At 66.7% G+C, this 14110-nt stretch overlaps 1 protein-coding gene across 1 annotated transcript in view; it reads left to right on the top strand.

The window, feature by feature from the left end:
• The window catches only part of KIF1A (kinesin family member 1A), a 66856-nt gene that overhangs the window by 27213 nt on the left and 25533 nt on the right, over positions 1 to 14110 (top strand). Inside the window, exons 21-28 of the mRNA XM_024760604.1 lie at positions 111 to 204; positions 857 to 1005; positions 1299 to 1477; positions 3186 to 3323; positions 4022 to 4261; positions 10756 to 10874; positions 13044 to 13129; positions 13844 to 13982. Of these exons, the coding sequence (XP_024616372.1) occupies positions 111 to 204; positions 857 to 1005; positions 1299 to 1477; positions 3186 to 3323; positions 4022 to 4261; positions 10756 to 10874; positions 13044 to 13129; positions 13844 to 13982 (1144 nt within the window). The remainder of the gene's footprint in view (positions 1 to 110; positions 205 to 856; positions 1006 to 1298; positions 1478 to 3185; positions 3324 to 4021; positions 4262 to 10755; positions 10875 to 13043; positions 13130 to 13843; positions 13983 to 14110) is intronic.

Genomic DNA, 14110 nt, shown 5'->3' on the forward strand with positions numbered 1-14110 from the left:
GCCCGCTGGCCTGGGGCTGGTCCGGGCGCCCTGGGCCCGGGCCCGGGTGGGAGGGCCGGGGGCGACGGGCCGGCCTCCACGTGGAGCCACCAGCCTCGCTTCTGCGCCAGGACTACGAGAGCAAGCTGGAGGCCTTGCAGAAGCAGATGGACTCCCGGTACTACCCGGAGGTGAATGAGGAGGAGGAGGGGCCGGAGGATGAAGGTGAGGGGCCCTGTCCCGCGCGGAGGTGGGCTGCGGAGGGGAATCGGGAAAGAGGCGGCCCCGGGCTGCTCCCCACAGGTCAGCTGCTTGGCACCTTTGCCCTGGGGTCCCCGGCCTGCAGCAGCACCCACCCGCTGGTTCTGGTGGGGGCGGCCTGGAGCGTGAGGACGACGGGGCGGGTGGGTGCTCCCAGGCGGGTGCCCTGCGTCCACTCACCCCGGTCCTGCCCGAGGGAGGCTGGTGCCCCTCCCTGGACAAGGGACCCGCTCTGGGAGCATCTGCTTGAGCGGCCCACTGGCTGACCTCTCGCCGCTGGGGGCCCGAGGGCGGCCCAAGGGCAGGGTGTTCACGTCCAGCTCGGCCTCCGGTCAGCTGGTCGGGACCTTTGTGCTGATGTGACCGGGTCTCCCCCGGCTGGACCCGTCCACCCGAGAGGGTGTGTGGGACAAGCCCCGGTCTGCCCTCCTGCCCCCGTCCCACTGCTGCCCCCCAGGTCCTTGCTGAGCTCCAGCCCGACTCTCAGGACCCTGGCGCTCACGCTGGGGGAGCCGGCGGCCTCTTTGGGGCACGAGGGTCGTCCCCTGCGGCAGGGTTAGTGTGCAGCTGGGGACCCGCGCAGCCCCGTGATGACCCCGTGCGCCTCTCCCCGCAGTCCAGTGGACGGAGAGGGAGTGTGAACTGGCGCTCTGGGCCTTCCGGAAGTGGAAGTGGTACCAGTTCACGTCCCTGCGGGACCTGCTGTGGGGCAACGCCATCTTCCTCAAGGAGGCCAACGCCATCAGCGTCGAGCTCAAGAAGAAGGTGGGCCCCTGCCGCTGCGCCTGCCCCTGCTGTCTGTGCCTCAGAGGGCGGGCATCACCCGTCCTGCTTCCTGCCGGGCCTCGGTGCCAGGCTGCGCCGCCTCCCGGGGGGGGCCCCAGACTGACAGAGCGGGACGCGTAGGCAGGCCGGTGGGCAGGTGGAGCCTCCTCTCCAGGTGGAGTCGGCGGGAAGGTTCCGAGGACGGTTGAGGGACAGGCAGCGGGAAGGAGGCCCTTCCAGGGCTGGGCTCCACCCTCCCCGGGGCTGACGGGCGTCCTCCTCACCGGTCACAGGTCCAGTTCCAGTTTGTCCTCCTTACGGACACACTGTACTCCCCACTGCCGCCTGACCTGCTGCCCCCAGAGGCCGCCAAAGACCGAGAGACTCGCCCCTTCCCCCGAACCATCGTGGCCGTGGAGGTCCAGGACCAGAAGAACGGGGCCACCCACTACTGGACGCTGGAGAAGCTCAGGTGCAGCGGGTGGGCCATGCGGTGGGCAGTGGGGCGGGGCTGCTCCCTGGGCCTGGGCTGAGGCCACTGAAACAGACAGAGGCGGGCGTGGGATGCAAGGCTCCCCGGGCCTGGGCTGAGGCCGCTGAGACAGGTGGACGCGGGATGCAAGGCTCCCCGGGCCTGGGCCGAGGCCGCTGAGACAGGTGGACACGGGATGCAAGGCCCCGCGGGCCTGGGCCAAGGCCACTGAGACAGGTGGACGCGGGATGCAAGGCTCCGCGGGCCTGGGCCGAGGCCGCTGAGGCAGGCGGATGTGGGATGCAAGGCTCCCGGGCCTGGGCCGAGGTCGCTGAGACAGAGGCGGGCGTGGGATGCAAGGGGCGCATGTGTCCAGGCAGCGGTCTCTCCTGTTTCGATTTCTTTTAAAATCAGAAGAAAAAATGTAAGTAGGATCCAGCCTCGTTATAGAATCCATGTTCTCCTCGACCAGAGCAGTGGCACAGTTTGGAGGAAGGGGTGGGTGAGGCGCTGCAGGAAGCTGGGGGCTCCTCCACCTAGGGGGGTGTGGAGGAGGGCCGGGTGGGGGCCCCAGGGAGGTGGGCCAGGTGTCCTGGGAGGTGTCTGCCCTACGGCTCTACCTCAGGTCCCGCACGCTCACCGTGACGTGCGCCTGGCTCTTCTGGGTGAAGGTGACAGGCCGGCTCTTTGCCACTGAAGACAATTTTACTGTTGCTCAAGTGCCCCTAGAAACGAGAGGCGCGTGGGCACAGGGCCGTCCGGGGGCCAAGGAGGGAGAGGAGGGCCTTGCCACGGCCTCTGCGAGGTTTTCATGGGCAAAGCAGGGCAGGGTGAACAGTGAGGACTGGCTGGTCAGCATAACGCCTGCGGGCTTCGGGCCCGGGCTGTGCCCAGGTGATTTAGGGCTGGGGAGCCGGCTGGCGTGCAAGTCGGCTAAGGGGCGGGTGGTGGCTTGTGTGGAGGTGGGCTCACCCACAGGCTGTTCACTGTCGGGGGGCAGTGATGTGGCCCCCAGAGATGTGGAAATGTCATGAGATGCAGAGAACGGAAAACGTGGTCACGACGCGCTCACGCACGCAGACACGTTTATACGCGCTCCATTCCGCTCACACACCCTCACACGCAGACGCTTTCCCTTCTTATGAGGTCCCCGCCCCCGGCACACGCACTGACCCACGCGCATTCACAGACACGTGCCTGCCTCTGCCCCGTCCTCCTGGGCTGCCGTCTGCTCTTGGAGGGCGGACGTCCCCCACCAGCCCACGTCCCTCCTGTTGCACCTGAGACCCCGAGGGAGACGTCTGCGTCTCTCCCACCACCTGCCGGTTTTCCGGGGGATAGCCTCTAAAACGCCTTGTTTCCTGTGTCTTCTCACAACTTGCCCGTTGCCCCACGAACTTCCGGGGCTCCGTGCCCCGACTCCCCGTCCTGAGCGGGGCTGGTCCCCGACCCCACCCGGCTGACGTGCCGCGGCCATCACGGGGGCCGAGAGGAACGTGTTAAACCACCCTGAGCAGGCAAGGCAGGAGCGTGAGCGAACTGCAAGCCCCTTGGCCACGGTCGGCTGACTCCGAGGACCCCAGAGGGTCCTCCTGTCAAACCAGCTTGAGCCGTGGGTGACCCTGAGCAGGGTGCTGTGGCCTGAGCCGTGCTGGGCCTGAGACCCCAGGATGCTCCACCGGGGCCCACGCTGACCTCTGCCCTGCAGGCAGCGGCTGGACCTGATGCGAGAGATGTACGACCGGGCGGCCGAGGTGCCCTCCAGCGTCATCGAGGACTGTGACAACGTGGTGACCGGTGGAGACCCCTTCTACGACCGCTTCCCCTGGTTCCGGCTCGTGGGCAGGTAGGCGCCTCCTCCCCCCAGGCTGAGAGATTGAGAGAAGGTGGGGGGCAGCGCAGGGTTGGGCCCTGGCCCTGACACGAGGAGTGGGCCGGCCAGATGCCTTTCTCCATCCCGACTCCCCGGCCCTGGTCCTTCCTGGTCTGAGCCCCCTGGCCAGTTCTCTCCACACATCGGTGGGCCCTGGCCAGGGAGCGGGGTCTCAGCATCGCCACCCACCCCCGCTCCGGGACCATGGCCGTCAGGTGACACCTGTCCGTGTGTGTGAATGTGAGGCTTGGTCAGGCTTTCAGGTGGGGTGTGAGCGGGAGGCGGAGCCGTGTCCTCCCAGAGCTCAGAGTCCACGCCTAATGTCCCCAGTCTTCTGGTCCGGGGGCCGCACCCGGCCCCTGCCCCCCACGGGGCAAGGTTCCTGAGGCCTCAGTGCGGCCAGGCTCCCGAGGCCCTCACCGGCCTCAGCCACACCTGGTCGGGACCATACCTGCCGGTGCCCTCCGGAACCTTCCGGAGCTTTACACTGACCCCCGTGCGGTGTCTTCCCACGCCTGGGGACCGGGCACTTTGGCTCTCTTGCCTGTCGAGGCAGCATCCTCGACGGTCTGTGTGTTTGGTTTGGGTTCTCCTCGGAAGCCCCTGCCCCGCCCTGTCCGCCCCCGAGGAGCTGGCGTTAACTTCTCTCTGTCTTGTCGTACTAACCCCAGTTCAGTCATCTCTGGCTGCAACAGCTACCCTCTTCTCAACACATGCATGAGCGAGCGCATGGCTGCTCTCACCCCCTCCCCCGCCTCCTCGAGCCCCGACTCCGACGCTGCCGAGCCTGCGGAGGAGCAGAGCGTGGGGGAGGAGGAGGACCTGGAGGACGACGTCTTTCCGGAGCGCGTGCCGTGCGACGGCCGGGACCCGTTTTACGACCGGCCCCCCCTGTTCAGTGTAGTAGGAAGGTTGGTGAGGTCGAGGACAGCATGCTGGGAAGGAACCAGCTCTTTCGCACAAGAGCACTGCTGCGGGCACGATTTGACCGCCGTCAGGGCGCGGCCCCCGGCGAGCGGGGCCTCCCCAGGACAGGGCGTGAGGGGGCGCGGGGGTTCCTGGCCTTCCTGGAGGGGCCCCAGTGATGGAGGAGGGCAGGGTGCCCCGGGGCACGGGCTCCTCACTGGTGGGCCTGTTTCCGCAGAGAGGCCTCCGGGACTCGGGAAGAGCAACGCCCCTGCCCGTTCAGGGCCCGCGGAGGCATTCGGAAAGGTGGAGCCGTGCATCTTTGCGGCGCCCCCCACCGCTCCGCACCGGCCAGCGTGGCTTTCCCTCCCTCCACTGTTTTGCAAAAGAGATGGAGGGTCCTGGTCTGCTCCCAGTGCCCCTACCCTCTCTGTGGGGAGAGGGGCAGAAGCTGGAGCCGGCCGTGCTGGGGGGCAGGGAAGGAAGGGCAGGTGCCCGGGCAGTGGAAGGGCCTCCTTCTGAGGCCCTGGGTCCCGGGCAGCCCGGCCTCTCTCTGAGCCAATCTCTGTCTAAATGTGAGGGCGTCCTGTCCCTCCTGACCCCCAGTGCCGGAGACGGTGCTGGTGGCCGCGTGCCCTCATGGGAAAGTGCCCTTTGCAGAGGAACCCATGATTCAGTTTCTTGGACAGAAGAGAGAGGCCAAGTTCAGGGGGGGAGCGGGGGCCCCCCGCCCTGCAGGCAGGTTGGGCGTACCCAGTCCATCCTTATGTCTATGACCATGGAATGGAATGCAAGCAGGAAGGTGAAGGAAGGGCCTAGAAACCTAGCTGTAGTAGTAGGAAATTCAGCTCACAAAAACTGAATTTACGTATACGCAAAGGTGTAAGATAGCTTCAACGGCACACTCTTTAGGAGTTTCAGGTTGCTTCCTTGGGCTAGACTGATGGAAGTGTTTGGAAGTCTTGACCTTGCAGCACCAGTACTGAAAGCTGAAGGCCGAGGCTGGTCCCCAGATAGCGGGGTTTGCACTGGGAGCCCTTGGGTGCGGGCGGTGCAGTGAAGGCCCCACTGGTTCCTCCTGGAAGGAAGCAGGTTCTCAGCTGGCGCGTCATGGATTTCTTCTGATTACTCTTCCCTGAGTGTGAGATGCTGGCCCACTGGACAAAACCGCGTGGCTCTCTCCGAGACGCCCCGGCTGGGTTCCTGCTCTGCTGAGCCCGAGGGGGAGGTGCGGCCCCAGGGCCAGCTGCACGCAGGCCTCTCAGGAAGCCCCGCCGCTAGGGCCAGGGTGGCCGGGTGCCAGGCAGGCGTGGGGTCGGGGCACACGGGGGCGAGGACACCGGGAGAAACGGGGGTGGGCTCTCGCAGTCTCAGCCAGAAAGAGCTGGATCCTTCCGACATTCCCCCCTCTGTGGATCTGGGATGTGACAAAACCACCAAGCCAAACCAAAGCCACGAGTGAGAGGCCAGCTCCCCACGGTGGCCGTCTGCGAGGGGTTCATCTGGAAACGTCCTGATCTTTTTGGTTTGGCAAGAATTGGCTTTTCCCGCGCAGCAGCTGTGCAGGCCCAGGCCCTGAGAAGGACCCCGTCCTTGGTTTCCTTTTCTCCCTCTGGTAGCCGCTGGCTCTCTCTCCAAGGCTTAAGCGAAATGGGGGCGCCCACTCTTGTCTCCCTTCGGACAGGCTTCCCGGGCCCCAGCATGCGTCTGCACCTCACCAATCTCGTGGTTAGCGCTGCCCCACACTCAGCCCCGGCTCTGCCACCTCCTCTCTCTCCGGCGGGTCTCAGCCTGCTTCAAGGTGCCCTCACCTCTGTGAACAGGGCCCCCGGCAGGGGCCTCCCCCGTCCTGACCCGGGGCTCCTCACCCAAGTCCAGGGTCAGCCCCCCGGGGGGGTCTCCCTCTGGCGGTCTGGGTACCAGTGAACTGGGAGGTGAGATGGGCCAACCCAGGTGGAGGAAGTGGGCCTGGGGGCTCCGTTTTCCCCCATGATCCTCCCTGCTCAGACTGTGGCTTTCAGAAGGCGGGTGGGCTGCAGAGAGAGGAAGGCGAGGGGGTGACTGTCTGGGATGGAGGGTCCCGGGGAAGGGGGACTGGCGACCACCCAAGGGATGTGTTCAAGACTGGGTGGGAAAGCACTGACCCGCCGTGTCCGCTCTGTGCCGTCTGGGCTGGCGAGGCTGGGCCCTCAGCTCCCAGCTGGGTGCGCTCTGCGTGCCGAGCCGCTCAGCCCGAATCGTCCCCCGCGAGGCTCCGAGCCACCCCGTGTGCGGGTAGGTGCGCCGTGGCCGACAGGGTCCTCTGGACAGGGCTGGGTTGTTCTGGCCCAGGGTGGTGGGTGCTGACGTCAGGTTGTTTCTGGCACCTGGTTGGCAGTGAGGGGGAGGCCCAGCCTCTGCACCGTGGCCCCATCCCCTCAAGTTCTGGGGCTGCCAGGCAGGGTGGGCCTGGGGTCTTTCAGCCCCCGCCCCCTGCCCTCGAGACTGGTGCTGCCAGCAGGGGCCGTGGCTGCTGGGCCCCCCAGAGGTCCCTTGTGGATGAGTGTACCCGTCACTGTCACCAGTCAGACGGGGACCGGGGCAGCAGGAAGGAGAGAGTATCCAGTGTGGCTTCTTTCTCTGCCTCTGGGAGCACCGGCCCCAGAGCCGCAGCTGGATTTGCATGCGAACCCACCCAGTGAGCGTGAGAGCAGGCCGTCCCACAGCCGGGTGATGAAGTTCAGAGGGAGTGAGTGTGGCCGTGGATTCCAGGCGTCTTTTTCATTGTAAATCCCTAACCTCCAGCCAAGGGGTCCCTCGAGGCCCCCGGCCCTGCCGTTTTTCAATGTCAGAAGTATCTGGGCTTTCTTTCCCATCTGACATGAGGAAATCCTGAAAGATCAAGAAAGGCTAGATTTACTTAGTTAATGAGCTGCATTAATTAAGCCGGTTGCGGGGGGTGTGTGGTGTCCGCATGGTTGGGAGCTGCACAGGAGCTAGCCTGTGGGGTCTCATGCCAGCTGGGGCTCTGCTGCCAGCAACTTCCTTAATGTCCTTGAGCCTCCGTCTCTTCACCTGTGAAATGGGGCGGGAATGGCGTATTTCACCAGCTCTAGCGCGGCGTCTTAGCTCTCCAGCACCGTATTTGTGCCCCCAAGAAAGAAAGACGCAGCCAATCCAACTAAGATGTGCCATTGGTGAGGGGGCCCTGGTCTCCGTGTTGGGATGTGAACGGAGGAGACGCGGGCGCACCTGCCGCCCGGGGTGCTGGGGGCTCCAGTGCCGCCCCCGTGAGCTCGGAGGGACAGGCACATATGGTTTCTTCACTGGAGTTTTCAGTCTCGTGGGCTGCCAATGGGATTGTTTGAGCCTCAGGATACGAGGGGCGTAGCCCCCTCTGATGTGTGGGACCCTGGCGTCTGTGCTCACGGGTGGGCCACGTGGCAGAAAGCGCCCCCTGGGAGACCACGGTAGGTTTGTGGAGCGGTGAGGCCCTGCGGGGGAGCCAGGAGGGGGCCCGCCTGCCATGGCCTTTGCTTATGACCTGGGCTGCGTCTGGCGCCTGCCTCAGTTTACTTCTCTGTGCAGTGCCCCAGACTCCCTTTGGCCTGGCCTTTGCGGACTCAAAAAGGGGGAGTGGTAGCCTCCTGCCCCTCCGTTACTGCCCCTCAGGGGCGGTCCTGGGTCGCCTCCAGGGTTCTGTAAGTGGCCTCCTGGGAGCTTGGAGTCCCTGTGGAATTGCCCCCTGGCCCTTGCAGGAAGGCAGCCCTGGGCGGGCCGGGGGCTTTGAGGCGGCCCTGCGCCTGGCTTCCCATCCCGACCAGGTGGCCCTGGATGCCCTTCAACTCTCCCTCGGGGGAGCTGTGAAGATTAAGCACCCCTGTGCCTGGCCCACAGCCAGAGGTGTCCCCGCCTTCCCTGAGGGTCCTCCTGTGGGTTCCCTGCAGGCTGCGGGTGGAGTGGGCAGGCCGCGGCCCCTCCCTCTGGCTGTGCCTGGGGCTCCTGGGAGCCTCCCGACACCCGGCTTTCTGCAGCGGGCAGTGCCCCGGGGAAGGGGTCCTGCCCTGGGGAAGAGGCCCTCCACCTGCTGGAGGGTGGGTGCTGACTTGGCCCTGCAGCTTGGGGCTGTCCTACCCAGTTCCCTAAGCTCTCTCAGGCAGGGTGGGGTGGCTGGGCAGTGCCCCAACCCAGGGGACAGGCCTCCGGGCGCAGGGGCAGAGCAGGGTCTGCACCTCCTCCCACAGCCTGAGTCCTGGGCCCCCTCCGTTTCCCCTTCTGGACCTCTTGACTTTGCTCGTTTCATGGTAGCTCCCCTCCCACTCCCAATGTCAATCAAAGGCCCTTGGTCAGGAGCCCGGGTGCCCGGCGAGGGAAGGCCACCACCGTCCCGTCCCGAGGTGGGTGCTGGATGAGGCCAGCAGCCCACCCCGGCCGTCCCCTGCCCGCTGGTGCCCTCTGCTGCTGTGGCCTCAATGTCCTCTTGGGACCAGGGCCGGGGCTCGCCTTAGTGGGTGGTCGGGGCAATGGAGCCCCAGGCCCCCACCAACCCCGCGATGGGCAGAGGTGCCCCCACCATCTGTCTACACCGTGCCCTCGAAGAGCTCGTGGAAGGAAGGGGCACTGTGCTGGGGAAGAGGGGCTTCTTCTAGCCCCAGGAGGGCGGCCCAGGAGGCAGCACACCCTCCCCTGACAGGGGCCTGCCTTGGCCTGTGGGTGCCCAGAAAGCGAAAAGCAGTCAACAGAAATGGGCCACGAGTGAATTCAGACAGACAGGGAGAGCCGCGCAGAAGGCGGCCTGGACGCGGAGATGGGAGCTGCTGGGGGCAGTGGCAGGAGCAGGGAGATGGGCGCCAGGGGCCAGAGCGGGGCTGAGCGGGGCGGGTGGGGCTGCCGCAGGGGCTCAGGTGCCTCTTGGATACAAAGAGTTTGGGGGCCACGGCGGGGGGGGGTCTGGTCGCGCCTCGAGTCCCCTCTGGCGGCTGTGGAGGCCGTGAAGGAAGCGGGTGGGAGGCCAGGGGTGATGGGCTGGGTGGCGGATTTCAGAGAGTTTTGAGGTAGAACTGATGGATCTGAGATAAAAGCCAGGACGGTGCTCAGATTTCCGACCTCCTGCGGCGGGAGGGTGGCGGGAAGACACGGAGCCCACCTGAGAGAGGACACCAGGGCCTGGAATCAGGGCCCCTGGGGAAGAGCTCCTCCCCGTGCCTCTCACCACAGGGGGTCCAGAGTGGGGCCCCTGCAGCTCTCAGTGTGGGGCGACATCAGTGGCTCAGCCTGGGCGAGGGGCAGGGTGCCTGGGATGACACGCCTCTCCTCCTGTCCTCCCAGCCCCGCCCCCCGCCCCCCACTGGCCATGCACCAGGGGCCAGCGCCCACCTGGCCAGCAGACTCCCACCTCCCCTCCACTGTCCTCCCTGCTGCTCTCACCTCTGTTCCCACCTTCCCCCATCCCTGGCCGAGGCCCTGGGCCTCCCTCACCCCTCCTTCTGCACTTCCTCCCCAGCGCCTCCCACCCTCTTCTGTCCAAATCCTGCCCAAGCCGTGCCCCTCCCCCGGGACCACCACCCCGGACCCCCAGCCCAGCGAGCTCAGGGCTGCCGAGGTCTGCTCCTCTGGGCTGGAGGGGAGGGCAGAGCAGGGTGGGGGGCAAGGGTGACCCCCGAAAGGAGGGTGCCCCGAATGGTGAGGAGCTGTGCTCACAGCAGCCCGCCCACCCGGCGGGGCAGCAAGGCTCTTCCAGGGACCCCCTGTCCTCCTGGCTGCCCGTGTGACTCCCACTCGTTGGCCGGCTCAGGGAGAGGGGCACCGCTGGGGTGACGTGGCCTCTGTCCCGCCTGTGCTGGCACTAGCTGGGTGCACAGCTGAGCTGCACAGGAGAGGGGGGGCTCTGGGCACCCTGGGAGCTGGTGGGGCCGTGCCAGGCAGTGCCACGGTTTCTGGGGTGTCCCTCAGGGCTCAGCCGGACCCCTGGGCCCCGGTGAGGGGGCGTGCCCTGGCTTTACTGACATCATGGAGCTCCCACCCGCCGTGTTCCTGGAGGGGCTCAGAGGGAACCGTGAGGCGTATTCCGTCGTGGGGTCCGTGAGCAAGCGTCAGGGGCCACTGGGAAACGGGTGGGGAGACGGGCGGGGGGGACATCAGCACCAGTGTGAGGGTCGTAGGTCAGGGAGGCGGGTCCCAGGTCCTCCTCCTTGAAGCAGGCTGAAACCTCCCTCCTCGGCTGTTCTGTGCTCAGGCCGCGGGCTTCGCCCCGGCCCACCCCCTCACCACAGCCTCTGCTCCCGCCGGCGCCCGTGCCCCCCGTCCCTGCGCCTCCTCCCGTCTCCTCTGCGGCCGAGGACCCCTCCCCCCCCCGCCCAGCGCAGTGCCCCGCCTGCCTGCCCGCCCTGCTGCTTGCCGCCCTGGCTGCCCGCTTCGCTCTGCTTTGCAGTGTTGTGTCGTGAGCCCGGGCCGTGCAGCCGCTGCCGCCTGTCACAGCGCACAGCGGCCTGGCCCTGACCGTGGCCTCTGCCTCCCCCAGGGCCTTCGTGTACCTGAGCAACCTGCTGTACCCCGTGCCCCTGGTGCACCGTGTGGCCATCGTCAGCGAGAAGGGCGAGGTGAAGGGCTTTCTCCGCGTGGCCGTCCAGGCCATCTCAGGTGCGTGCGGGGCGGCCCGGGCTGGCTCTGTCCCTTCACCGATGGGGCCCCTGGGTGGGGAGACCTCTGCGGGCCTTGCATGGTGGTCCATGTGCATCCAGCCCCGCCCAGGCCCCCGGCCTCCTCTGTTTCTCCCTGTGGGAGAAGCCCCTGCTGGCCGGCTCCTGGCTCTAGCTTCCTGGACTCTTCCTGGTCAGCTGGGGCCTCTGGGGCTGTGTAGGCCGAGCCCAGGGCTGTCTGAGCCCACTCCGACTCGGGCCTGCCACCAGGCAGCCCCAGGTGGACCCACGGAGCCAGCCTGGCGCAGAGGTGCCCCCGCCACACCCCCTCCACCGCCATCTCTGCCCCAGGGCAGGCGCACAGACTTGCAGCCCTTAGCTCCGGCCCTGCCCACTGCAACCCCCAAGCCTTTCCGGACTCCCCAGCATTGCCCCCTTCGGACCCCTTGACCTCTCATGTGCTGGCCTGTGTCCTCAGAGGCCATGAACACCCCCTCCATCGTGGGCCTGGCGATACAGCCCCCCTCACTGCAGAGGCAGACACCCTCTCCCTGCCTAGTCACCTTCCCAGCACCCCCTCCTGGCCGTGGGCAGCCACACAGGCCTTTGAGCCTGGGTTTGCTGCCTTGAGAATGGCGTCTGCTTTGAAGCTCCCTAGAGGCAGAAGTGCTGAGAGATCACTGGAGAACACAGACGTGGGCGCGCTCGGCCAGAGGGCCTGGTGCTCGCACTGTAACGGCCGTTCCTCCCTTCACTGCCCTCGGGCCCCTGGGGCCTCCACAGGACTCTCTCTCCTCTACACATCTCAGCAGCCCAGGCACCTTGGGGCCAGAACGGGGCAGGACAGACAGAGTGTGTGGCCGTGGAGTGTCTCCAGGCTGAGACAGGGAGGCTCGGAGTGAGCAACCTGGGTGGCCTGTACCCCCACTGGGCAGCTCACGCGACCCCACTCTGGGTGTCTGGTCCCCCCTCGCCAAATTCTCACGACCCCATCATTCCAGGTGCCCTTTCCGCACCTCCCAGTCATGTCACCATGGTGCCGAGGCCCCTGGGGACCCAGCTGAGAAGGGGGAGCCTGGGCTGGAGGGGAGGGTGGTTCTAGGTGACAGGGATGCTGGGAGCATCTAGTGCCACTCATCCCCCGGGGCACGCTGCCCCTGCAACCTCCGGGGCTCTGTCCTCCCTGGGCTCTTCCTTGGCCCTTCCTGACCCGCTCAACCCTGGTGAGTGGATCCCACTGAGCCGGCTGCTTTATAGGTCGACGCTGTCTGTGCTTGGCCACACCTGGCATCCCCCGTCTAGTGGCTGTGGTGGAGGAGAGGGAACTTTACAGAGCCGCAGGGTGCTGTTTCACGGTCTCAGAAGCCACACCTGCCCCTGCCCTCGACCATGGCAGGGGTCGGCTGATCCAGTCTCCCAGCATGGAGCCCTGCTGTGCACAGGCCCTGGGCCAGCCCTGGGTGATGGTGGGACAGAGCCACGGCCCCTCGGGCAGCCAGGGTGGAGAGCATGGTGGTGTTAGCACCCCGACAAGGCCGCGGAACAGAGGGTTGGAGCCCCCTGGGGTCTGTGAAGTCTGCTGGGGTGGCATCTAGCCAGAGTGGCTGGTCTTGGGGGCCAGGGAGTCTGTGGGAAGTCAGATCTGGGGTCCTTTAGGCAGCAGGAGGAGGGTTAGGGTTTTGTCCCAAGCACAGCGGGGAACCCCAAACGCTGTGAAGGAGGGGGTGTGAGAGCGTGTGGGGCACTGAGTGTCCAGATGGGTGACGGTGGCGGCAGAGGGACAGGTGCGATTCCCAGAGGAAGCCAGGAGGACCTGGTGGGGCAGGCCCTGCTGAGGGGAAGGTAGGGTCCGGAGGACTCCTGGGTTCTGCTGGAGCATCTGAGTCTGGGCCAGGGCAGGTGGAGTTTTGAAAATGTGGAGTTCGCAGGCCCGTCAGAGTAGGCCGTGCCGAGGGCGTGGCTCCTCTGGGCCCCGGGCTAGCACAGGCTGGGGGTCAGCGTGCCCAGGACGACGCCCTCATTCTTCCAGAGCCAGTTGACGGTGTCGGGGTTCCCCCCAAAGTGGGTCAGAGCCCGTCCTGGTTCCCGTGCCCTCCCCGCACCGGGCAGCTCTGCCACTCCCACCGGGGGGCAAGCTGGGCCCTGACCACCTGCTCCGTTCCCGTTTCAGCCGACGAAGAGGCCCCTGATTACGGCTCCGGCGTCCGCCAGTCGGGAACCGCCAAGATCTCCTTTGACGACCAGCATTTTGAGAAGGTAGCGCGCAGGGGTGGTGCAGCCACGGGCACCACTGGACAGGCCTCCAGCCTGACCTCAGCACTCTGGGCCTCACTCGGAGGAACAGCAGACAGTGTCTGCCTCCCAGGGCTCCCATTTCTGTTCTCAAGCGAGAGGGCGGAGGAGGGGGGTCCCGCTCGGTGCCCCCCCGGGGCAGGCAGCTCCTCCTCTCTTCTCTAGGCCCTTTCCTAACCTGGCACCACCCGGCCACCCACCGCCCCACCCTGAACCTCAGTGCTTCTGAGGCCTTGGGCCCAGAGCCCCCCAGCGGTCCCTCTCGGAGGGGTCGTCAGTGCTGGGGACGCACAGGAGGGGCAGAGGACATCAGGCAGAGAGTGCGGGGGCACGGACGAGGCAGCAGAGGCTATGGGGGCACCTGGTGGCGGGGTACCTGGCCAGGGCCCTGGAAGCCAGTGGGAGAGCCTCACTGCGTCCTGCCCGTAGCGGGGAGGAGCTGCGGGAGGGGTACTGGCTGGGGAGAGGGAGCAGAACTTAAGGCCAGAGACCGTTTCCCACCTTCCTTTCCCACTTGGTAGGCTAATATAGGCCGTGACAGCATGGGAGACAGGCCTGGGGAGGTGGGTGCCCGCCCACGGCAAGGTAGGCCTGGAACGAGGCTCCTGGGGTCCTTGACACAGCTCTAGTGGCCGCACCCAGGCCGGCTCTGTCTGACTGTGTCCCCTGCCCACACAGTTCCAGTCCGAGTCCTGCCCCGTGGTGGGGATGTCCCGCTCGGGGACCTCCCAGGAGGAGCTGCGGATCGTGGAGGGCCAGGGCCAGGGTGCTGATGCGGGGCCCTCGGCCGATGAGGTCAACAACAACACCTGCTCAGGTGCGTCCCCGCAGCTGCTGGGACAGGCTCTGGGACACGGCCCAACCCCGCGAGGGCCTGGAGCTCCTCCTCGCCTCCCCCCGCACCCCCTCCCCACCTCTTAGCCGGCACAGGCGGTGAGGCCCAGC

The sequence above is a fragment of the Neophocaena asiaeorientalis genome, unplaced genomic scaffold (assembly GCF_003031525.2).
Source record: "Neophocaena asiaeorientalis asiaeorientalis breed wild unplaced genomic scaffold, Neophocaena_asiaeorientalis_V1.1 scaffold185, whole genome shotgun sequence".
Taxonomy (NCBI): domain Eukaryota; kingdom Metazoa; phylum Chordata; class Mammalia; order Artiodactyla; family Phocoenidae; genus Neophocaena; species Neophocaena asiaeorientalis.